Source organism: Rattus norvegicus, chromosome 1, assembly GCF_036323735.1.
Source record: "Rattus norvegicus strain BN/NHsdMcwi chromosome 1, GRCr8, whole genome shotgun sequence".
Taxonomy (NCBI): Eukaryota; Metazoa; Chordata; class Mammalia; order Rodentia; family Muridae; genus Rattus; species Rattus norvegicus.
In genome coordinates this window covers 97,568,670-97,593,121 of record NC_086019.1, presented here as the reverse complement: position 1 = coordinate 97,593,121, position 24,452 = coordinate 97,568,670, and the positions used below count along the sequence as shown (strand labels likewise).

The following is a 24,452-nucleotide window of genomic DNA, read 5'->3' as shown; positions in this document are numbered from 1 at the left end:
TCTTTTTATTTTAATTCATTATGTTTCCATATCCCTTCTAAAGGAGACATTAAGCATTAGACATGATTGGCCCGTAAATCCTAATGAGGGAATAAAGTGTGTGCGACTCAGTAGCGCCACCTGCAGTTGACTCCAGCAGCATCGAAAGCAAGGCCTTTTAGTACTGTTTTTTAGCAGATTCAGTGAAGACATCAACATGGACACTCGAGAGGCCCAGTGTTCGCACTTTGCTCTGCTCTCCAGTTTTTCTTTGTGACTTACACACTTGCTCCTGCGGTTAATGATGTGTAGATTTAACTTGCATACCACGATCATCTTGGGTTCTGGTTTGGTTTAGGAGTTTTGTTTTTGTTTTATTTACTTATTGCAGTGCTAGTGGTAGGTGCGTGCTGAGTGAGCAGTCTTCAACTGAGCTTCCCTGCCCCTCCATGATTTTAGTTTTAACCCCACTTAGCTGCATTTGCTGTTCTATCATGGTTTAGCAGGAGTAGTTGATCTCCTGCATACTCACACCTGCATGTTAACTTGATTAATTCTATATGGTTGTGATTCCTGTTTTGTTAACAGTTCTCTTAACTATTCTGTAAACTTATTAGACAAGAAGGGAAATCCATGACTGTGGCTGCAGTCTTAGCTGTTGCTGTAGCACGGACGCCAGCGTGCTTTCAGTACAGAGAACTGGTGTAACTGCGGCAGAAACTCGTTCAGGCTAAAGGCACGGCACACCTATGTTGAGGGGGTTCTCCTGCCAGGTTCTGGGAGCACAGTGAAGGGTGTCACTGCCCTTGTGAAACTGGAAGTAGACCAATGGATATGATGTCAGCAAGTGTCCTGGCATGGCACTTCTGGACTTCCAGACAGTGTCTCTTTGTGAAGTTTAAATTGATCTGTCATGTGTGCAGCCCTAGGTTTTAATGCCAGCACTGCAGAGACTGGCTGGAAGTGTGCAGAAAGAGCACAAGGCTCATTCAGCCATTGAGAAGGTCCTCTACATCCCATTCTGTAGAAAGGGCAAATGAGGCCTCGAGAGCACATAGTTTGCTTATTCTCACACCAGTGGTCAAGCAGAAATTAGGTCCAAGTTGTTGAACTTTAAATCCAGTCTTGATTCTATTGGAAACATTTGTTTGAAGTAGCACGGTCTCTCATTCTGTGCTATATTAGGCTTTTCCATCTGTCAGTTTTATTAGTTGTCATTGATCTGTAATATTTCTCACACAAAAAAATTATCCAATATTTCACACCTCATTTTTTTTCAAAGCTATATTTGGAACAATGCCATTTATAATCACGTCCAAGTTTTTAACCTACCAATTAAGAGCAATGCTTAGATTGTAATTATGATTAGTGTATTAATGTTATAGATTTACACCAGGAAATTGGGACATTTTGTCCTGCCTGGCAGCACTTATTAACCAAAGAAAATTTCAATTTTAGAAAGCTTAAATTTAACTTGAAAATTTTCTTTGTTGAAATTGCACCATGGGCTTTCTTTTCTTCTGCGATGTTACTTAGATCCTGTGTGCACTCCTTCCCACCTAGGCTTGCTTCGTGGCTTGCTTCCTTTTCAGACAGAAAAACAGCTCTTTCCGCTCTGCCTAATCCTTGAGCGTCCATGCTTACCTACTGCCTAACCACACGGTGAGGGTGCTCTGGGAACCCGCACACAAAGCACAGGCTGTCGTCCAGGGTCACTGCTTATGATGGAGCCCTCATTTGCAGAATGAGCTAGTAGTGGGGCCTGTATCACTGGACTCCGGTTTACTGCACATGAGGGAAGCAATGTATTCAGTCTTTCTCTCTCCCCCACCAACCCATCGCCCCATTAAGTGTGAGTATGCTGAATTGTAGAGCTCTTCAGAGTTGGCGATTTCTTTCTCCTTAGTTTAACTAATGGCTGACATTAACCAGTAAACCAAGCAAACCTACGTGGTAAAATCCTCGGAGTTTTTGTTTGTAGCTTGCTGTGTATGACTCATGGCCACAGTTTATTTTTATTGTGTGTAGATCACTGTTTTGCTCTATGAATGTATGTATGTGTACTACATGAGTGCAGTGCCCATAGAAGCAAGAAAAAGCCATGGATCCCTAGAACTCAGGTCATAGACAGGTGAGAGCCACCGTGTAGGTACTTGGAACAAAACCTGGGTCTCTTGCAAAACCGGCCAGTGCTTTTGGCTACTGAGCTATCTCTCCAGCCTCTAACAATAATTGATAATACTTTAGTATTTTAGCTTGTTGTCAAATAAATGTTTAAGACACTGTGACCATTATTGATTAAAATAACACCTTTCAAGTTCACAGTGTATCTTGGTTAATTTAGCTACTAAATTAGCAGTCAGCACAACAGCTGAGGGCAAGTCCATTCTACCTAAAACCTGGAACATGGTTACACAGAACCAGCCCAACCTGCCCATGTTTACAGGTCAGATGATGCGGTGTTGAGTTCATGCTTACTGATGGTCTGAGTGCAAGAAAATCTAGGAAACTGCTTAAAATGTGTTAATTATGCTGTGAGAGAGCCTTGATCAAAACTTTGGCACTTAGTATCATAATTACTTGTACATGATGAGGTGTGAATGCGCCCATGTGAGTCTTACCAAATCGTGCCTCTAAATCTCTTTCCTTGAAGGGAACAAGTCTTCAACCCAGAAACAGTATAGGTGTGATGTGTGTGATTACACAAGTACAACATATGTCGGTGTCAGGAACCACAGACGAATCCATAACTCAGATAAGCCATACAGGTAAGTGTGAATGACTCCAGCATTCTAATGCTTATATTGAAATATTTTATGATAAAGGAATACTTTAGAAATAGTTTGAAATGTATAGTTGAAACACATGTTAAAAACTTAGAAATGGTCACATACTGGTTTTTTAAATCTCATTTAAGTTTGTTGAGAAACACTAAGCATGAGCCTCAGTTGAGCAGACATTTTGGGACAGTGGAGATGCTGGAAGATATCTCTGTCCACGGGTTTTATGCTCTCCTTTCCCTTGAGTATAGATTATCACAGCAGTTACTGGTGCTGCAGAACTTGTTACCGTGATGTAAAGGTTGGATTCTGCATATGCCAGCAAAGGCATGAAGGCCATAAATACTTCTGTGAAAAGGGTGTTTTCTGTAGTTTGAACAGTATTGTTTGATACAGTTTTGTCACAAAGGCAACTTGTGTCTCATATGTATTTAGAGAAAATAAGGTGTATTCTTGGCCAGACAACCAGCTGCTAAGCAGTGACTACTGTTTAATAAACTTGACCACCCAAGGGTAAAACACTACTTACAATAACAGTGTGAGCATTTTCAGAGTCTGTCCACTCATCATGAAGACATGTCAGGCTCTGTCCGTAGGCTAGGAGCACAAGCCCCATAGCAGAACAGTTTTCCCCCTGGTTTAACCACTTCAGGTGTGGCGCACATGAGTCTCTGCAAGTTGCTCCATTAATCCACATCACGGTTTTACCTTTCTCTACTCATGACCTCTTTTTATCTGAGACATTTTACACAGCTCCACATAGGCAGATAAATAGGCATACATCAAACATATGCTGATAGTCACAAGGAAACTTACACTAAACATCATTTGGTACTTGAGTATTTTACCATTTATTAAAGACAGAAGCAGTATTAATGAGATGTACTTATTTACTTTACATAAAGAATTGTACCTTCGTTGAGCAGTTGAAACTGAAGACGGTAGGCCTTCTTCAGCATTTTCACAGTGGACCAACATTCCATTCTATAATCCTCAAAGTTGAGAACATTATTTCACATGAATACTTAGTATAAATAGCACAAGTATATTTGGACCATTGCAGAAACTTTGGGAAATTCTTTCTATATCCCAAGCCAAAATTCATTGAAGTCGTTTTTTTGTTTGTTTGTTTTTTGTTTTTGTTTTTTATGTAACTCAAGTCCGTTTCTAAAGCAGCATTTTTAAAATCGTTCATTTAGCACAGCTCAGTCTAAAAATACAAGAATTTGATAATTATATACTGGGACTGGGGATGTAGCTCAGTGTGTTGTTTGCTGCCCTTGCAAGTATGAAGTCCTGTTCAGTCCTTATTGTTGTATAAACTGGGCGTGGTGGCATGGACAGAGCGGTGGTACTTGAAAGTTAGAGGTCAGCGGGTCAGAAGTCAAGGTCATAATCCCTGGCTCGAAGTGCGGTTTGCAGCCAGCATGGGCTACATGAAGCCATATCTCAAAAAGAAAAATAAAGTTTTAGTTTCTGTAATAAAACTGTATATGTCTATAAGAGCAGAAAGCTTTGCAGGTACAGAAAAAAGCGCCGCATTCCTAACATCATGTAGTCTCAGGTCTCGCTCGGCTGTCGTCTATGTATCAACTGCATTCATTGGCACTTCCTGATTTCACTAGGGCAGGGTGTGCATGTGTATAGAGAGCTAAGGCCTCGAGGAAGCCTGTTAGAACAGCTCAGGTTCCTTACAGGCTCGAATGACTAGTTCATTGTCCTGTGCTCAGAAACCCATTGCTGCTGCCACAGTATTTACATTAGTAATCCAGCCCCATATGGGGTCATGACCCAGCTTAAGAGGCTGAAATCAAATGAAAACCTGACAAACTTGGTTCTTAGACTGGGGAATTGGCTCAGTGATTAACACTGGCTGCTCTTCCAGACGACTCAAGTTCAGTTCCCAGCATCCACATGACCACTCAGAACCATCAATAACTCCAGTTCTGAGATTTCTAAAACCCTGGTTGAGCAGCAAGCACATGATGAACAGACATACCTAAAGACAAAACACCCATATACATTAAAAAATAATTTTTAATGAGGTTCTAAAATGTAATGTGCTTGTACACGCATGCTTTCTCTTTGTTTCTGGGTGTGTGTGTGTGTGTGTGTGTGTGTGTGTGTGTGTGTGTGTGTGTGTGTGTGTGTGTTTTCAGCTGGTTCCGAAGCTCTGGGAGACATTTGGCTTTGCCTTATGTCTCTATTTTTAAGGTAGGGAAGATTTATTACCAGAACACGATGGCCATTCATTACTTACGGTCTCAGTGCTATGCATTCTAAGTGAGGCCTGGTAGCTGGGATGAGCATGTGGTCACAGGAACACTTTCAAGAGCCTGGTAAAGACAGGCCCAGGCTCTCCTTTCAGCAGAAAGCTTGCCTTGAAGCCTCAGTGCCTTCATTCTTGAATGTAATAGGAGGCCTTCCAGATACACAGTTTGGGGAGGAACATCTCTGGGTCCAGAATTAGGTTCGTTCATTGAGAAACATGCTGCAGGTGCTTTACTCGGTCCTTGGACTGTGTTCCTAACAGAAAAGGCATCATCTCTGCTGTCACGGGCCTCAGGGATAAGCTTACAGTCAGTCTCAGACACCAGTTCTAGGTCCTGATCTGCAGGACAGGGCAAGACCTAAAATCCCCTGAGTTGTCATAGCCTGATGGAACAAGTAGACTATTCATAACTACACGTCTCAACCAAAACAGGAAAACTCAAAAACCAAACAAAAGCACCCTTGGCTATGCATATAAGGTGTATATGAAACATAAGTAGTTTTGTTTGGATTTAAGTCTCATTATATATACACAGACCAGATAGTGCAAAACGCAGAGTCTGAGCCTCTTCTGCCTGACTCTGTAGAGGAGGCTTTCTCCTGAATAGACTAGGCTCACAGTTACTGCCGTTGGCATCTTCAGGATGCTGTGCTTGCTTAAAATAGAGACTTAAAGGGGAGTCACAGCTATCCTAATGCCTTCTTATGTTTCCTTAGTCTTGCTTTCTGTCCTTGCCACTGTTCTCTGAACTGTCAGTTCTTTGTTTCAGTGCATGCCCTGTCCTGCCCCATGGGTTTATGTACTCAAAATATTGTGTCAGGACTTTATCTCCATTGGTATAATCTGTGGCTCCCTGAGCTGGTAAGCACACTTTTAGGTATGTGGTTCTAGTGAGGATCACAGTAGTCCTTTCTGACTTATTTCATAAGCAATCTAGTTCCCTTTATTACAGTGTTTGGACTTGTCCTCAAGTCTACAGTGTATACATTTCTGATTATTACTTTATTTTCTCTTAAGAAAAATGTAATAAATTCACATAGAGCAAGAATGCCTTTTTGCACAGGAGGTTCTCCATGTGTTGGAGCAGCCACTGGTGTAAAGGCTTTTCTGCCATGACAACATCTGCTTGCTTTTGGCCTCTCTCTACTGTGGTTCCAGCCTGTCTTAGCCTGCCTGCATGATCTGGCAGGTACCTGTCATATGTGGGCTCTGCCTGTGCCAGCAGTTAGTCCTGGGCTTCAGTCTGAATCCTCCCACTTAACACGGTTTGGGCTGGATTCTGAGCCCTGCCTAACACAGTGTATGCTCAGGAAAGGCTGACAGCTTTTGATACGCCCAGTTCTGCTCATTTATAAAGTGGCTCTGCTTTGCTATGTGACTTTTATTGAAAATAAATACATGTCAGTTTTTAAAAGATATGCTTGCTTGCTCTTGTTCACTCTTGCTTTCTTCCCCCGTCCCTTCTCTCCCCATTCCCCTCCCACTTCTCTCCACGTGCTCATGGCCAGCCTCTACTCCTCTCCTCTTCTACTCCTTATTTTCTTTCTCTCATCCCTCTCCCTTGTTTAGTCCTTTCATTAAACCTCTCCACATGGAAAAAATAAAATAAAATAAAAGAACTGCTAAAATATATATGCTAAATTGTATGCTACCCTTAAAAAAAAAAAAAAAAGGCAGATTTTTTTCCCCCATAAACATTAGTTTGCTCCTAACCAAAACCCTTAAAAGATCTAAACACTAAGTTTGATTGTTAGGTGTTTCTTTCTCTCTCTCTCTCTCTCTCTCTCTCTCTCTCTCATGGATGTTTTGCCTACATTTATGTCTGTGTACCATATATGTTCAGTGCCCATGGAGGCCAGTATAGGGAGTCCGATCCCCTGGGCCTAGAATTTCAAAGGTTTGACCAGCCACAGGGTGCTGAGAATTAAACTCAGGCTTATGGAAGAACATCCAGTGCTTTTAACTGTGAACCATCTCTAGACCCTTTGCTTAATTTCCTTATCTCTATCTCCCTCTCCTCCCTCACTCTTTCTTTCCCTCTGCTTCTCTCCCCATCTTTCCTCCTCTTGCTTCCAAATGTCTTAAATCAACTTTTTAATTGAACATAACATAATACATCCTAGAAATGATACAGATCCTAAGTTCACACTTGATAAAGAATCACAAATTCTTGTCCACCTTTTGTCCACCTTTTGACAGCACACCCTTCTTGGTCTTCCTGTCATCAAGTGCCCTCGGCTCTTTTCCACAAGCACCATCTTGACTGTAGAATCGTAAATAAGTTTTGTGGGTTTCAAACTTAATAGAAATAGAACCATATGGTACATAGAGTTTTGTGTCTTTTTATTCTTAATTCTATGTGTGCTAATACATTCGTTTCTGTAATACACTCCATTGTCTATGTCTACCATCATACGTAGGAGAGTGTAGGTCAGAGGTAGGGTGCTTGCCTATGTGCACAAAACTCTGGGTTTGACCCCTGGAACTACCAAAAAATGATTATTTACTCATTCTATTTGTGGTAATTTGTATATGCTTGGCCCAGGGAGTGGCACTATTAGGAGGTGGAACCTTGATGGAGTAGGTTTGGCCTTGGAGGAAGTGTGTCATTTTGGGTGTGGGTGGGTTTAAGACCCTCATCTTGGGTGCCTTCAGAACAACAGGTAGAACTCTCAGCTCCTCCAGCTCCATGCTTGCCTGGACGCTGCCATGCTTCCTGCCATGATGATAATGGACTAAACCTCTGAACCTGTGAGCCAGCCCCGACTAAATGTTAGAGTTGGCTTGGATATGGTGTCTGTTCACAGCAGTAAAACCCTAACTAAGACTATTATTGATAGATTTTGGATTGTTGCCAGATTTTCTTTCTTATTATGAATCATTCCATCTTAAACATTCCTTCACTTGTTTGGGGTGCATATAAGCCCATCTCAAGTGTCAGCAGCTTCCAGGAGTTGTAATGTGAGCTCCTGCTCTCCTTACTGCTGTGTGGATGGGAGCACTAGTCCCTGATGTGAGAGCTGCTGTGTATCAGCGTTTGCCTGTCCTTAGTCATATGCAGGACTTCATCTTTATTCTGCGTGGAAGTCCTTGCTTGGGCACTGCTGACACTGTCCTGTGCAATGGCTTCCCTGATACCTGATTCCCTGAAGAAATTTCAACTTCTCTGTGGGCAGATTTGTTCATTTGTATCTAACTCTGAAAGTGGCTTTGATTTTTCTCAGGAATCCAGGAAGTAATGATACAGAAGTAAAAATTTGGCATAACTAGAATTAATAAATAAATAAGCCTTAAGAACAACAGTGGGAAGGAAGAAGAAAGCCTTCAGGTTTCTGGCAATGGGAATAAAAGAGGGTCAGGCACTGTGGCCCGTGTTGGCAGTGATGAGTGGTGTGTTTGAGAACTCATGTGCTGAGGTCTCCAAATGAGTGCTCACAGCAGCCTAGTGGCAGCTGCCAGAGGCAGGTGGCAGGCTGGGATACATGAAGGACCTTATCCCTAGCCACACATGAGCCACAGCTTGAACCCTTGCTTTAGTAAGCCTTCCTGCCTGGGCTGCACCCTTGAGACAGCATGGCTCCTCATCAGTAGTGTGAAATAGCAGTCTCTGCTTAGGGACTTGGTCAGGGATGAGGAGAGGGCACATTCCACATGGCAGGTCTGGGTCTTCTGTGGGAAAGGTTAGAAGCTGGAGGGTAGCAGAAGCTGGGGCTTCATTTGCCCAAGGCTCCCTCACCAGTCTGAGTTGGCACTTTGTTGGCTGAACTTCAACAGGAACATGTCCACGGGTGCCCACATTTGTATATCATTGTCCCTCATGTCCCATAACAGTGTTTCCACATAACCTGTGCACATGCTCCTTTGTGTGTCAATCAACTCTAGATTGTAACATCTAACAGTGTCAGTGCTGGCTCCGTGGGTGTTGTTTAGGGGATAATGGAGGAAGAACATGTGCAGATTTAGTGCAGATGAAGTTGTTTTTCCAAATGTCTTCGACTGTGACTATGGCACAGCATGCTGTCATTTTTGACTTGAAAGCCCCCTTCCATCCCCACCATCACAGTTAGACTTATATCTGCTTTAATTTGATTTGAACAGTGGTATGGGTAATGGGGGTTTTGAAGGGGAGAGCTGAAGGAACTTCTTCCCACAGTGGCAGGAACTTTTTAAAGGCAGCTCAGGCATATTGTATAACTTAAATCACCATTTTTTCCAATTCTTATTTCTTAAAGCATAGAAAATGAGAGCTGGAGAGTTGGCTCAAAAGTTAAGAGCACTAGCTGCTTTTGGAGAAGACCCAGGTCTATCTAGCACTAATGTGGTAGCTTATAACAGTTTCCGAGTCCAGTCCCAGAGGATTATATGCCCTCATCTGACTTCTGTGGATATTAGATATGCACTGGTGCACACATGCACAAAAACAATCAAATAACAACAAGAAATGCATAGAAAATAATATATGTAGTGACACGAACTCAGTTGCAACATTTCTATTGAAGTTCTATACTCAAGCCTCCCTAATACATCATAAGGCAATCAGCTTCTCCTGTCTTCTCCTACCTGGCCCTCTCACAGCAGTTGTATACTTAACTCAGACTTGAGCAGCTAACCAAGGGAGGGCCCAGGTCAGGGAAATACTGGTTTCAACCAGCACATGCCCTTGTGTGGAGTTATGGAAGTTGCCTTACTAGTGATGAGGTGTACAGAGAGTCTAAGCATCACCTGTCAATAAAAAAGCCAGCGGTCAATGAACTGAGGCAGGAAATAGGAGGGAGGGAGATGAGATGGGAGATGAGCAGAGGAGACTTATGTAAACCATCAGGTAGAGGAGCTCCACCAGACATTGAGGATACAAGAAGGAAGAAATGAGGTGGGACTGAAGGAGAGGCAGCCAATCAAGTGGTAGACATAGAATAGATTAAATGTTTAAATAAGTTAAGAGCTAGTCAGGGAATGAGCCAAAGCTTATAGCCTAGACATTTAATAATAATTAGTCTCAGAGTCATTGCTGATGGGAACCAAGTGGCTGGGAGGGAAAACAGCTAGTTTATTTTAACAGTGAAGAGCCTGTAAAAATAATTCTAACTTATTTTTTTAGCCGAGACATGAGAAGCCCAAGATCTCTCTTTGCATTGGCTTTCTTTTGATGACAACATTCTTCATTAGGAAGAAATGATGTTTTATGCAACTATGGATGGACTGTTATGATCAGTATAGAAAGTGGTTGGTTATGTCATTCCAGGGCTTTGAGCCAGCCATGGCTTATTGATAGGTTATCAGGACTAACCAGCAGTTGACTATTAGAATGTTGGCTTGTCTTCTTATGTCTTAGTGATGATTTTGACAGATATGCACAGTTGACGTGCCCATGGCTCTGTCACCAGCAACAGGCAGCTCCATTAAAGGAACAGTTCAGCCTGGTGACAGCTGAAGCCAGGGTGAATATGCCCTGGCCACTGCTGTCTGGGTGCTTCCACCCATTCTCCCAGTGGATGTTGTCCTAAATAGAGGTAGGACATTGCTGACCTCGTCGTGACAGGATGTGATCAGTTAGTCTGTTAGGAATTCCTTCTCTGGAAACTTGATGGAGTTTGATTGAATTGAAATAGGGTCAGGTGCTTCACAGTTTGGCTTAACATAACAGAGCATGTGACCATGAAAGGTACACATTGGTGAAAAAGAACAGTTAAGACTAAGAAGGTGAGCACAGTTAGGTCATAGGGTAGGAGGGTGCTGTGGCAGAGATGGAATTCATTGGTTACTTTCCTAGTTGCTGTGAGGAAACACCTGGTAGAACAACCTAGAGAAGAGGATCTGTCTGGGTGATGGCATGGTAGACTCCATGGTGACAGAAGCTGCTTTTGACCAGAAAGGCAGGGATAGGGGTTGGCTTGCTAGTACCTCAGTGAGCCAGAAAGCTTAGTTTGCCAAAACTGGGACCAGATGGAGTCTTCAAAGCCCATGCCCAAAGCAGTACTGTCAGCAGGGGCAGCTCAAACATCAAACATAACATAGGGAAAGCCTAAATGTCTGAGTTTGATCCCCGTCACCCACGTGGTGGAAGGAGAGGACTGACTCCCACAAGCTGCTCTTTCCCCTGTGCCAGGGCATGCACATACCTGCCTGCATATTCCTATCCATTCTCCTCCCTCCTCTCTTTTTTCCTCCTCTCCCCACCCATCTGTCTCTCCCTGGATAAATAAATGTAAAAATCAAGTCATGAAAGTGATTCATCCTCAATTTTAAATTTAACATGAGTATGTGAGTGAGATGTATGTATACAGGAATCTGTGTCAGTGTGTATTTTGTGAAATTGACTTTCTCCTTCCAAATTTGCTGGTCCCAGGGGTTGAACTCAGTGTTGCCAGAGAGTTGCCAGGTTAGGAGAATATTTTATATATCTATTGCTGTTGAATGAATGGACTAGTGTTTCTCAAGGTCAGAGACCCTTGGCCTCATTCTTAGTCCTTAGGACACGTAAGAAGAACTGCTGTCTTGTCTGCCCAGATCCTGCAGGGAGAGAGCTGATCTCCCAAGAGTACTGATACACCTGAGAGCACAAGTAAGGCTACCACTTTTGCTCCGGGGGAACCACCTAGAGCCCTCAGGATGTGGGAACCGAGGAGCAGTCTGGGGCAGGATCCTTCTGGTTTCCTGTGCCTGGAGCAGACCCTGTGCCCAGATCCAGCCAGGAGAAAACCGGTCTCCCAGGACTGCTGACACACAGGCTTACAGAAGGGTCAAGCCACTGTAAAGGCAGCAAGACCAGCTAACACAAGAGATAACCAGATGGTGAGGCAAGTGCAAGAACCTAAGCAACAAAAACCAAAGCCATTTGGCATCATCAGAACCCAGTTCTCCCACCACAGCAAGTCCTGGATACCCCAACACACTGGAAAAGCAAGATTCTGATTTAAAATCACATCTCATGATGATATTAGAGGACTTCAAGAAGGACATAGATAACTCTGTTAAAGAAATACAGGACAACGTAGGTAAAAGACCTTAAAGAGGAAACACAAAAATCCCTTAAAGAGTTACAGTAAAACACAACCAAATAGGTGAAGGAATTGAACAAAACCATCCAGGATCTAAAAATGGAAATAGAAACAATAAAGAAATCATAAGGGGAGACAACCCTGGAGATAAAAATGCTAGGAAAGAGATCAGGACTCTTGGATACAAACATCTCCAACAGAATACAAGAGCTAGAAGAGAGAATCTCAGCGGCAGATGATACCATAAAAAACATTGACACAACAGTCTAAGAAAATGCAAAACACAAAAAGATCCTAACCCAAAACATTCAGGAAATCCAGGACACAATGAGAACATCAAATCTAAGGATAATAGGTATAGAAAAGAGTGAAGACTCCCACTTAAGGGGTCAGTGAATATTTTCAACAAAAATATAGAGGAAAACTTCCCTAACCTAAAGAAAGGGATGCCCATAAGCATTACAAGAAGCCTACAGAACTCCAAATAGATTGGACCAGAAAAGAAATCCCTCCCATCACAATAATCAAAACACCGAATGCATTAAACAAAGAATATTAAAAGCAGTAAGGGAAAAAGGTCAAGTAACATAGAAAGGCAGAGCTATCAGAATTAGACCAGACTTCTCAACAGAGACTATGAAAGCTAGAACTGGGCAGATGTCATACAGACCCTAAGAGAACACAAATGCTGGCTGCTTATCCAGCAAAACTGTCAATTACCGTAGATGGAGAAACCAAGAGAAGATAGTCACATAAACATAATTCCACCTCTAACAACAAAAGTAACAGGAAACCACAATCACTGTTCCTTAATATCTCTTAACATCAGTGGACTCAATTCCCCAGTAAAAAGACATAGACTAACAGACTGGATACGTAAAGAGGACCCAGCATTTTGCTGCATACAGGAAACGCACCTCAGTGACAAAGACAGATAACTTTCTCAGAGTAAAAGGCTAGGAAAAATTTTCCATGCAAATGTTCCCAAGAAACAAGCTGGAGTAGCCATTCTAATATCAAGTAAAATTGACTTTCAACCAAAAGTTATCAAAATAGATCAGGCAGAACACTTCCTACTTGTCAAAGAAAAATCCACCAAGATGAACTCTCAATTCTAAATCTATGTTCCAAATGCAAAGGCACCCACAATCATAAAAGCACCTTACTAAAGCTCAAACTACACATTGTACCTCACATAATGATAATGGGTGACTTAAACACCCCATTCTCACCAATGGACAGATCATGGAAACAGAAACTAAACAGAGACCTGGCAAAACTAACACAAGTTATGAATTAAATAGATTTACAGATATCTATAGAACGTTTCATTCTAAAACAAAAATGAATACTTTCCTCTCAGCATCTTATGGTACCTTCTCCAAACTTGACCATATAATCGATCACAAAATAGACCTCAACAGGTACAAGAAGATACAAATAATCCCATACATCCTATCAGATCACCATGGACTAAGGCTGGTCTTCAATAACAACAAAAATGATAGAAAGCCCACATACACATGGAAGCTGAACAATGCTCTACTCAATAACTTGGTCAAGGAAGAAATAAAGAAATTAAAGACTTTTTAGAATTTAATGAAAATGAAGGCATAATATACTCAAACTTAATGGGATACAACGAAACAGTGCTAAGAAGAAAACTCGTAGCTCTGAGTGCCTCCAAAACATAACTGGAGAGAGCATACACTAGCGGCTTGTCAGCCCGCCAGAAAGCTCTAGAACAAAAAGAAGCAAATACACCCAAAAGGAATAGACAGCAGAAAATAATCAAACTCAGAGTTGATACCGACCAAGTAGAAACAAAAAGAACTATACAAAGAATCAATAAAACAAGGAGCTGGTTCTTTGAGAAAATCAACAAGATAGATAAACCTCTTAGCCAAAGGGGAAAGAGACAGTATCCAAATTAACAAAATCAGAAATGAAAAAGGAGATATAATAGAAACTGAGGAAATCCAAAAAAATTCAGATCCTACTACAAAAGCCTATATTCAACAAAACTAAAAACTGCGGTCTTAAAGGTAAGCTGGGATCAGTTAGGATACAAGTTAATTCAGACCTGTGCCGGTCTTGCCAGCCCTGTCTCATGAGTATAGAGAAGAGCTGAGTGGTCTGCTTTGTTAGGTGTGTGATTGGGTACATTTTTGGCTTCCAAAAAGGTCATAGTTATACAATACAACCTGGAAATTATAGACAGGTATTTTGCTATGTTATAAAAACATTTATTCCCAGAAAACCTGTATCCACATGTTTATAGTTATTTTTTCCATAATAGCAAACTCTGGAAGCAAGCTGGTTAGGTATCTCAGTCAGGAAAGTGCTTCTGAGCAGACATGATGATCTGAGTCACATCTCCAGAACTCAAAAAAGAACAAACTAAAAGGACATGGTGGTGTTTGTAATCTACATACTGAGGGCAGAGACTGGTGGCTTCCTGTAGGCAGAGCTGGCCAGCCAGCCAAATGTACTTGGGAGGGACCCTGTGTCAGAAAACAAGATGAGTTGGTGGTTGCCAGGAGTTGAAGCAGGAGAGAGGGGTGACTAGGCAGAGCACAGAGGACTTTGAGGTGCTCCTCAACATGATACTACAGTGGGATGCACAAAACTGTATATTTTTCTAATTCTAAGCAGAAATTAGGCAAGCTCTAAGTACCACTTTAAACTGTTTAGAATTGTAACAAATCATACTAATGCAAGGTGTTCAGATTACTTCAAACAGAAGTTGGGACTGGAAGGCTGGCAAAACAGTGAAAAGCACTGGCTGCTCCTTCAGAGGACCAGATCCCACCTGGTGGCTGACTTATTTGTGGAAGGCTGAACCATCTCTCCAGCTCAGCGCTCGCTCACTCATGCCCCCTCCCTCTCTCCTTCCTCCCTACCCCCTCTGTATCTGTATGTTTTTATTTAATTTATGTGTATGAGTGTCCTGCATGTATTTTTGTGAGCCACACGTTTGCAGTGCCATATGAAGGTCACTAGGTATACCCGAATGGACATTGGGTGTCCTGAAGCTGGAGTTAAAGGTGATTGTGATCTCCCATGTAGATACTGGGAATCTATCCTGGGTCCTCCACTAGAGCAGCCAGTGTTCTTAACTTAATCTCCCCAGCTCCCAGCTCTGCTTTTTGCTTTCTTGTTAACAGAATAGATCATTATACCCATAGTTAAAGAATTTTGGACAAGCCAGGCTATGGTGATACATACCTTTAATCCCAGATTAAGGCAAGCAGAAAAAGATCTCCCAAGTTCTAGGCTAGACTGGTCTACAGAGCGAGTTCTGAGACATCCATGAATATACAGAGAAACCTTGATGGGGGCGGGGGGGAAGGGGTGATAACATAGTAATATACAAAACAAAACTTTTGTATATTACTATGTTAGAAATCTTTCCACATCATGTATTTTAGCTAAAGTAAGATGGCTGTTAGAGTACTAGAAAAATCTTTATATTATAAAAGATCTCCTTCCCTTGGTTTTCTTTTCTTGTTTACACTTTTTCTAGAACCTCTGTGAAATCTGTGCCTTAGAACCAGTGATAATTTACATTCAGTGAATGGTAGGCCAACTCAGAATGCTTAGGGGTTATGGTTACAGAATCACTGGGAATTTTTAAAATTTATTTTTAATATGTTTTTTGTTTAAACACCATTATATCACTTTCCCTCCTCCCTTTCCTCCCTAAGTGCCTCCCATCTGTCCTCCCTCTCACTCTCCCATGTTCTCCTCCACTCAAGTCCGCAGCCCCATTTTCTTTGATAATCATTCATGTGTGTATGTGTGTGTGTGTGTGTGTGTGTGTACAGATGTCTAAAAATACAGCTTGCTGAGCCTGTTGCGTTGTTTATGTGGACGTGCTCACAGGCCTGACCACCCTACAGTGGACAGCTAGTGAACGGAGACTCCTTCCTCACTGAAGTCTCCCCCTTCTCAGCGGTCATCAGCTGCCTGGAGCTCTGTCTAGGAGAGGCCGTTTCCCAAGCCTTCCTGATCTTCTGGCTCTTAGCATTTCCTTCCTCTCCTGTGACATTCCCTGAGCCATAGGTGCAGGAGCTAGGGTGTGGATGTGTCCAGTTCGGGTCTTCTGTGGTTGTCTCCATTTGTCTCAGAGAGGCACTTACCCAGCAAAGTTTATGGCTCTTGCATAAAACCACTCTGAATTTTTACTAGTGTTGGGAGATGGTTGTAATTTCCTTGGTGCCTATCTTCCAGGTGCTCCTTGTGTGGGTATGTGTGCAGCCACCCCCCTTCCTTGAAGTCACACATGTGGAAACATGCAAGTGACCAGAACTACAACTATGAGCAAGTTAACAAGGCCATCAACGATGCAATCTCACAAAGTGGCAGGTACGTCATTCCACCCTTCACTTGATGGCTTGGTATAGAGCAAGGTAGGGAGCGTCTCCTAGCCCTACAGCAAAACCCACTGAAAGTCTGATATGTTCTGTTTTTATAAGAGTTCTGGGGAAATCCCGTGGGAAACCGCTCTTAACCAGCAGTGAAGAGAGAACTGGCCCTACCACAGGCAGTCCAGAAAACTTGGTGTCCTCCTCGGAGCTCAGTTCCCAACTGCCTGGTGACGGTATCGACGCCAGCGAACTTGAGAAACTGAACCCCACAGGCAGCAGCTCTGACATCTCAGGAAGGAGCTGCAGCTTGGCTACTCCAGGCACTGAGTACTGCGTGTTGCTCTTCTGCTGCTGCATCTGTGGCTTTGAGTCAACCAGCAAGGAGAGCCTCCTGGATCACATGAAGGAACATGAGGGGGAGATTGTCAGCATCATCCTGAACAAGGACCACAGCACAGCCCTGAATGCCAACTAGCTAGGAGCATGTGGGAGGGCCACTCTGAACCGCAGCTTACCCTCAGCGCCATCACGAGCTCATGAGACATGGAAGAAGCGGTGGTGTGGGTGATATTCGGTGCAGAGTAAGGAGACAGAGCTATAACCCTGTGTGAGCCCCTGGTGCCCCCTTGGTAGTGTCACTGTTTATTGTTAAAAGCAAGCAAGCTCTGCAGAGCCACACTGGTCAGCTCTACAGTGGCCGGGCTCTGATGAGGAAAGTGGCAAATGGGAAGGGGCAGTTCCCACTGTTGCCAGGATGGGCAGTAGGGAGAGGGAGGGTAACTTCCCTGTCTCCAGAGAGCAATGGAGTGAGGAATGGGCTTCATAAACCTTTTCCTTGTGTTGATAGGGATTCATCACAGACTCAATGTAGGGCGTGGTCCTTCACTCCCTAAAAAAGAAGAGAGATACCCAAATCACTCCTGGATTATAAACATTTGGGAAGTAAATTATTGTTTCAAATTCACAGTGACTCCACACAAGACTCAGACCAAATTTCAGGTTCACAGAAATGGGTGATTGATTTCTCAGAGGTCAGTGTGAACAAACAGAGCCCACTTCTCCAGTTACACAGCTCCACACACCTTCACCGCCAGCAGTAGTCTGACGGCCTCCTCAAGCAGGACGGAGACTACTACGCACCACCGTCCTTGAGCTGGGTGCTCACCTGCTACCCAAGCACACTGTAGCCTGCGAGGCAAAGGAAGAAGCTCTGGGGAGGCTGGGCGTGGTGGGGCAGACTAAAGTCCACAGGTGTGGCTTCTGAGCAGGGACTCCAGGTTTGAGGCTAACCTGGGTTAGCAGGACTGGGCCTCCTGAGGTTAGAAAGATCACTTGGAGAATGAAAGCTGAAAGTCAGCTGCCTCAAAAGTAGCACATCTGTTAAGGTTTTCTCTACTTAGACTTTATGAGTTTGGTTATATTTAACAGAACAACCCAGGTGACTAAAGAATGGTAAAACTTCAGTCTGTTTTAATAAGAGACTGGTATAGTTCACATAGTCAGGAGGCAGTGGATTTGAGAGTTTGAGGCTAGCCTGGTCTACATAGCAAGTTCCAGGCTAACTAAGGCTTCAAAGTGAGATCTTGTCTCAAAACCTAAACAAAATAATTTTTAAAAGGACTGGAGAGATGACTTAGCAGTTAAGAGCACTGGTTGCTCTTCCTAAGGATCCAGGATTGACTCCCAGTAACCATATGGTGGCTTACAAGCAGTTCCGGGGGATCTGGTACACTCTGGCCTCATCAGGCGTCAAGCACACATGTGGTACACAGACATAATTCAGAGTCCATTTGTTAGTGTGCAAGAAAATACTCTGAGAAACTAGCTCAGTATATGTGTGCTGAAGTTCGCATCACACATAGGTGACCCCGTGAGTCCCATGGTTTGTGCCGTCATTACTGCTGAGGGTGAGGCAGACAGGGTGACATCATTACTGCTGAGGGTGAGGCAGACAGGGTGACATCATTACTGCTTCCTTACAGTAGACTCTGCAGTGCTGTGAATGCAGGTGGTCTTCACACACTCAGAGGCAAGGGGGCAGCTCATGGAAGGACAGAGTCGGTGGGTACTGACAAGCTTTACAGCTTGTCCCCAAGTTGAGGTGTCCGTAAAGTGAGTTACCAGCTTTCCTGTGGTGTTGAGAGCTGTAGCACGGGGCCAGGCGTGTGGAAACTTTCTCACTTGTTTTATGGTTTTCCACCACTAATTTTGATGACACTATTTAGAGAAAATTGACTATAATTTTGCCACTCTCTGGTTACAGGTAGCTTTTGGGGGGAAGGTGGGAGCAGAGTCTTCCTATATAGTCCTGGCTGACCTAGAACTCTTTATGAAGACCAGGCTGGCCTCAACTCATAGAAATCAACTTGCCTCAGCCTCCCAAGTGCTGGGATTAAAGGCCTGGCCAATGTAGGCTTAATTTATTAGTGAAAGTTAATTCATTTCTGATATATGGATTTTAATAAAAAAGTGAATTTATAGATACTAATTCAATTCCTCTAAATTTACTCTATATGGACTTAAATGAATTTTCTCATATTTTCACAATTAAAACATTTAAATTTAATGCCAGATGTAAAAAATTTCATGTTTCCAGTTTTATCACCCATTGCTGTTGTAGCCACTAGATCTGGTTTTCATTTTGCTGTTAGTCTAAACAGTAATAGCCTTCACTTAATTTTCTGTGGCTTTAATTTTACACAATTGGTTAAAAAATAGTAATCACCCAAAACATCCTCCCAATTCAGCAGCGCGGTTCTTCCAAACATGCTTCTGAGTTCCTTCAAACCACATGATTGTGTCACAAGGGTAAACCTCCCCACCCATGGGGAAAAACTAATAACCCAAAGGTTCAAAGCCTCCATCTGTCATCTGTTCCTATGAGCTCTCAGGCCTGGACAAGGGAAGTGGCCTGTACCCTGCACATTCTGCTAGCATTTGCAGCAAGGCTCTGCCAAGAAGCAAGATTCAGAATAACGGAAACATGTGTGTGGTTGTCATCACTGACTCTTACCCAGTCAAGGTCACTGCTCAGAGGATACCGACCACTGCTCGCTAAGCTTTGGCATGGGAGACTCTGTTTTTTATCTCTTGTTCTGACCACCTACGCTTCTAAGAGCAAATGGAGAACACTGCTTTAAAAACACTTATTTCGGGGCTGGGGATTTAGCTCAGTGGTAGAGCGCTTACCTAGGAAGCGCAAGGCCCTGGGTTCGGTCCCCAGCTCCGAAAAAAAGAACCAAAAAAAAAAAAAAAAAAAACACTTATTGCATTCAGTAAACAAAAGATAGAGAGGTGGCACTTGTAATCGTTATAATTAACATTTTGTCCCTGGCTGTGATCATAGGACTCTGGCAGGTGCCCTCACCGGCCTGCCAGCCATGAGCCCATTCACTTTATCTGTGGCCCATCCACAGGCAGCGATACCAGCTGAAGCTTCTGCCCTGAACCTGTCTGAGTTACCATTGGTGGCTTTGTAGTTACTGTTTTCTCCCTCACAGAGCAACCGTGAGCATCATGTTTACATCACATCTGTGCAGCATAGTGGCCTGGACACAGATGAGCAGGCTTCTTCGTTTCTCAGTTTCATAAGCACTTATTTAATCCGTTTTTTTTAAATTGTGCAGCAAGGTGCTCAAAGTAATAGTATATAAATATATTTAATAGAAACTTGAGTTTGACATTCATGGGCATAAATAAATGTATTTTTTTTTTTAAAGAAATAAGTATTGTGTAACACTATGGCTTTGCTTCTGTAGCCCAAGTAGAGAAACTTCTGGAACACCATGTAAAAAAGCAAGAGTTGATTCTGACGCTGATTCTTTAAAACTGGATGATTGGTATTTGGTGATATCCTGTTGCACATCAAGCTGCAAGCCTTGTCTGTGGTAGAGCAGGCCACCTGTTTAGAAGAGAGCAGCTCTCTCTCTGGCACCTCTTAATTTCCAGAACTGTCCAAAAGTAGAGTAATTTATTTTGCTTTACAGGAGTTTGTCATGTATTGACTTATATATTGTATTTTGGTAATAAATTTCTTTTGTTAAAAACACTTGTTTCTAAGTTTCATTAGCAGTATGTGTCCATTCCTGTCTTGGGATTATCGATTTAGAAGCTTGCATTTAAATCATTGAAAAGCTCCCAGGAGCTGGTTGGGTTTGTTATTAGACTCTGTTAACTTGCTGAGCTGTCGCTGGCTGTCATTACTGCAGTTCACAAGCATCAGTACAGGTTCTGGGCCTTCTCGCTAACCAGTTCTTTAGCTTCCACATCAGACATGGAAATGCTTTCAGTGCTGACCTGTGGGTGCCAGCTCCCTTCCTGTAATTAGAACTCTGCTGAAGGCCAGTGACTGCAAGGTTGTTCAGACTCTGATCCTCTTGTGGTCTATCACCAGATAATCCCTTACCATCCGACTCCTCGAAGAGGCCACAGGTGCTCTGACTACAGCACTGGTTTGGTTACCCCAGTTTGTGCCCTAGCATCCCAGGCCCTCCCAGCTAGAAGTGACTCAAAACAAATAATTCTCCTGGATAGCTGTAGCCTCTTGGACTATTCTCTATAGGGCGGGCGATGTGGTCCTGTCTCTTCTCTCAAGGACCAGATCTCAACACGGTGCCGTGACAAGTTAGTTGTATAAATCACAGCATGGGGAACCTAGATCCAGATCACGGAGTCCCATGTAACGGTCATAGCCACATGACTGCTGAGCACTTGAGATGGACTTGTGTTCCAAGTGTAAGAACAGTGACAGAGATTCAGAACAAAGAAATGTAAAGCATCCCAATAGTTTTATATATTGACAACGTGTTAAAATATTTTGGCTATATGGAGTTAAATAAAACACATAAAGTCATTTCACCTTGTGTTAGCTTTTTATTGCTGTAGCAGAATACCTTTTTAAAAACAATAGAAAGCCTCTTAGGTTGACTTGGCTCATGGTTTCAGAAACTTCTAGCCAAGATCGTCTGCAGTGAGGCAGGATCTTCTGGTGAGAACATGTAAACCAGATAGCATAGCTCATGGTAGCTAGGAAGCAGTGAGGAGGGACAGACAGGTGACAAGATAGACATAGACTTACCCAGGGCATAGCCAGGAGCTGCTCCCTCCCACCAGGCCCCACCTTCTGATAGTGGCATCAAATGATGAACTCATGCCTAGCATGCTGGCTGATGCTAAACTCAGTCCCCAAAAGTTGACAGGCAAACCTAACAGGCGCCTTTGCAGCCACTTTATCCAAACCATAACCCATTTAATGTGGTTATTAGAAACTTTTAGAGTTCATACACGGCTTGCATTGGGTTTCCCGTAGGTAGTACTGGTACAGAGGAGACCGGCACACTGGCCTCCACTTCACACCTAGCTTGCAACTTATTTTCATAAATAGTCCATTAGAATCTCAGCCACATCATTTCCCTGTTTTGAACTTTTTACCAGCTACTATCTGAAAGTACAACCGTGTTTCTCTTTGAGTGATAAGATTGTATGACCCGGGGCTGGGGATTTAGCTCAGTGGTAGAGCGCTTACCTAGGAAGCGCAAGGCCCTGGGTTCGATCCCCAGCTCCGAAAAAAAGAACCAAAAAAAAAAAAAAAAAAAAAGATTGTATGACCCATGGAGGCCACATGGTTACTGTCTGACACTTCTGCTGAGCTTTGGGATCTTAGAGCTAACAGAGAGCGAGACTTCCTCTGCAGCTTGTATGAGGGAGACACATTTGGATTGGGTTTTCTCCTTCCACCTTTCCGTGCTTTCCTGGGATCATAACATGCCTTTCCCCGCTAAGCCATCTCACGCCCCCCCCCCCCCCCCCGTCGTTTTACCATCTACCATTCCCCATACAACTTTAACCCAAGTCTGTTGACTCTATGGAAAGTCAAACAACTTGTTTAAAACAACTGGCTAGGTAGACAGTGCCACTCTGAAGCTACCCCTGTCACCCATACCATGTCCACATTGCCCTCCCTTCAAGCTCGTCCAGTGTTGTGGCCCCTTCAGTAGTGGCTTGGTCACAGGGCCTCCCTTTGTGAGCATGGTGCAAGGTGAGCCCAGTAGAGTCATACAGGGCACACTGATGACCTCTGGCTGGAGTCTGAGATACATAAGAGCAAAGAGCACGCCGGGACCCTGTAGCCAAGCTCACTGGTGAGGACACTGGCTTTGGCTTGCCTGTGAAACGGATGTCATGGAGATTTCTTTCAGATGGACCAGGAAAAATGTAAAATGAGAACATTTCTGCCTCAGATAATTCTGGTGTTTGACTTTTTTTTTTCATTATTGTTGGGTCTTCAAGGATTTCTTTTTATGAGCGTGTCTGTGACACAAAGGCCAGAAGAGGACATTAGATTTCCCAGATCTGGAGTTTATAGGTGGTTGGTGTGAACAGCACAGGTGGGTACGCCAGAGAAGCAGGGAACAATTTCACTGAGCCATCGCTCCAGCCCTCCCCAGCAACCCAGCAGATTGCTTAGTGAAGAGGGATGTGTATCTTAAGCTCCAACATGAGCAGCAGACTCCATTTTGTGTGCTCTCTTAGGGGCTGTAGGCCTAGTATCTAGGTTTATCTCCCAATCCGGAAAGGATAGGTAAGATTATGCCAGCTTAATGAGGTTTTTTTTTTTTTTTCAGTAACAGGTAATCACTTTGAATTATTTACCTTTTAAAAGATTATATGTGTGTAAATGTGTATATATACACACATACACATATATATAATGTGTTATATACAACATATACATATATACACAAAATATATATATATTACTTTTTAATTCAAGTTTAAAAGTCTGATGAAGACATCTATTATAAAATGATACAGTGGAATACCATGCCGTAAAATGAAGACATCAGATGTGGTCCTTTTGTGTACCACTTAACCAGACTTATACCAGTTGGGTTACTGAGTCCAGATAGCACAGATGCCATTCTGTAACAGTTTGCAAAATTGAGTATATACCGGATACCTCTCCAGTAACACCTAGGGACACAGACTCCTCATGTTGAGTACATAGTATATTTACACAGCTCAGAAAGTGACAAATCCTTGTGAACTGAGGCCCAATATTCCAAAGAAAAACGGTATATCCGAGCCAGTGGCCCACTGACAGAGCAGAACTAAGCATCTTTATTTCAGTTCCGATCTGTGCGGTTTTTTTTTCTCAGCTCTCCCCTTCATTAAAATGAAGTATTTATAAATACCTGTCATCGCCGTTGGCATCAGTAACAATCAAACACTTAAATTAGTACTACAGATGGGGCGGAGCTCAGCGGTAGACAATGCGTGTAGCATGCATAAGGCCCTAGGTTTCATCCGCAGAATAAAAATAAATAAGGGACATTAATAATAAAAATGTTCGGGTTGGGGATTTAGCTCAGTGGTAGAGCGCTTGCCTAGCAAGCGCAAGGCCCTGGGTTCGGTCCCCAGCTCCGAAAAAAAATAAATAAATAAAATAAAAACGTTACCTTAGGGCGGTTGAGATAGGAGAGCTCCTGTCTAGCATATGGAAAACCCTGGGTTCAAAGCCAAGTCACATACACACATACACACACACACACACACCCTACATAAAGATTCTTACCTATTAAGTGTGTACACAGTGACCTGGGAAAGCCCTTGTCAAAGTAAAATATACTAGGCATGGCATTGTTATCCCATAGCTGTTGTTGCAACATTCGGGAGGTGGAGCAAGAAGATCAGGAGTTCACACCCACTACATTGTGGGTGGAGGCTAGCCTGGGCTACAGTGAAAACATGTCTCTAAATAAATAAAAATAAAAACACGTTACTCATTTTTCAGGCCTCTTATTAACACCTGCTGGTATCATCTAAAGACGGATCACTGTGGTGCACATCTTTGAATTTGTGGCTTTTCTTACTTGTCATTTATTAATTTTAGTATCCATATTCAGAAATAACGTGGCTGTGGTTCACTAAAATAGACACATCAATCCGCAGCTTGCTCTTTTTGTTTATAGCCGCAGTCCTATTTAAATTCAGCGTATCCAATCGCAAAAGGTGTTAGAAAGTTTTATTTCAGGCTTGTGAGAGAAAGTGTAGC

General features: G+C 42.9%; 1 protein-coding gene and 1 long non-coding RNA gene across 5 annotated transcripts in view; one reads left to right on the top strand and one right to left on the bottom strand.

Moving 5' to 3' along the window:
- Positions 1–20,447, top strand: part of Zfp507 (zinc finger protein 507) — a 32,775-nt gene extending 12,328 nt beyond the window's left edge. For 3 of the 4 annotated variants that reach the window (XM_063283728.1, XM_006228885.4, XM_006228886.4), the window contains exons 5-7: positions 2,633–2,747; positions 16,263–16,397; positions 16,508–20,447. In XM_063283728.1, coding sequence (XP_063139798.1) covers positions 2,633–2,747; positions 16,263–16,397; positions 16,508–16,874 — 617 coding nt within the window. In that variant the 3' untranslated portion in view covers positions 16,875–20,447. The remainder of the gene's footprint in view (positions 1–2,632; positions 2,748–16,262; positions 16,398–16,507) is intronic. The other variant, NM_001106248.1, reaches the window with a different exon arrangement.
- The window catches only part of LOC134483099 (uncharacterized), a 37,261-nt gene continuing 14,449 nt past the window's right edge, over positions 1,641–24,452 (bottom strand). The window contains exon 2 of the long non-coding RNA XR_010059996.1: positions 1,641–17,288. This is a non-coding gene — a long non-coding RNA (uncharacterized LOC134483099). The remainder of the gene's footprint in view (positions 17,289–24,452) is intronic.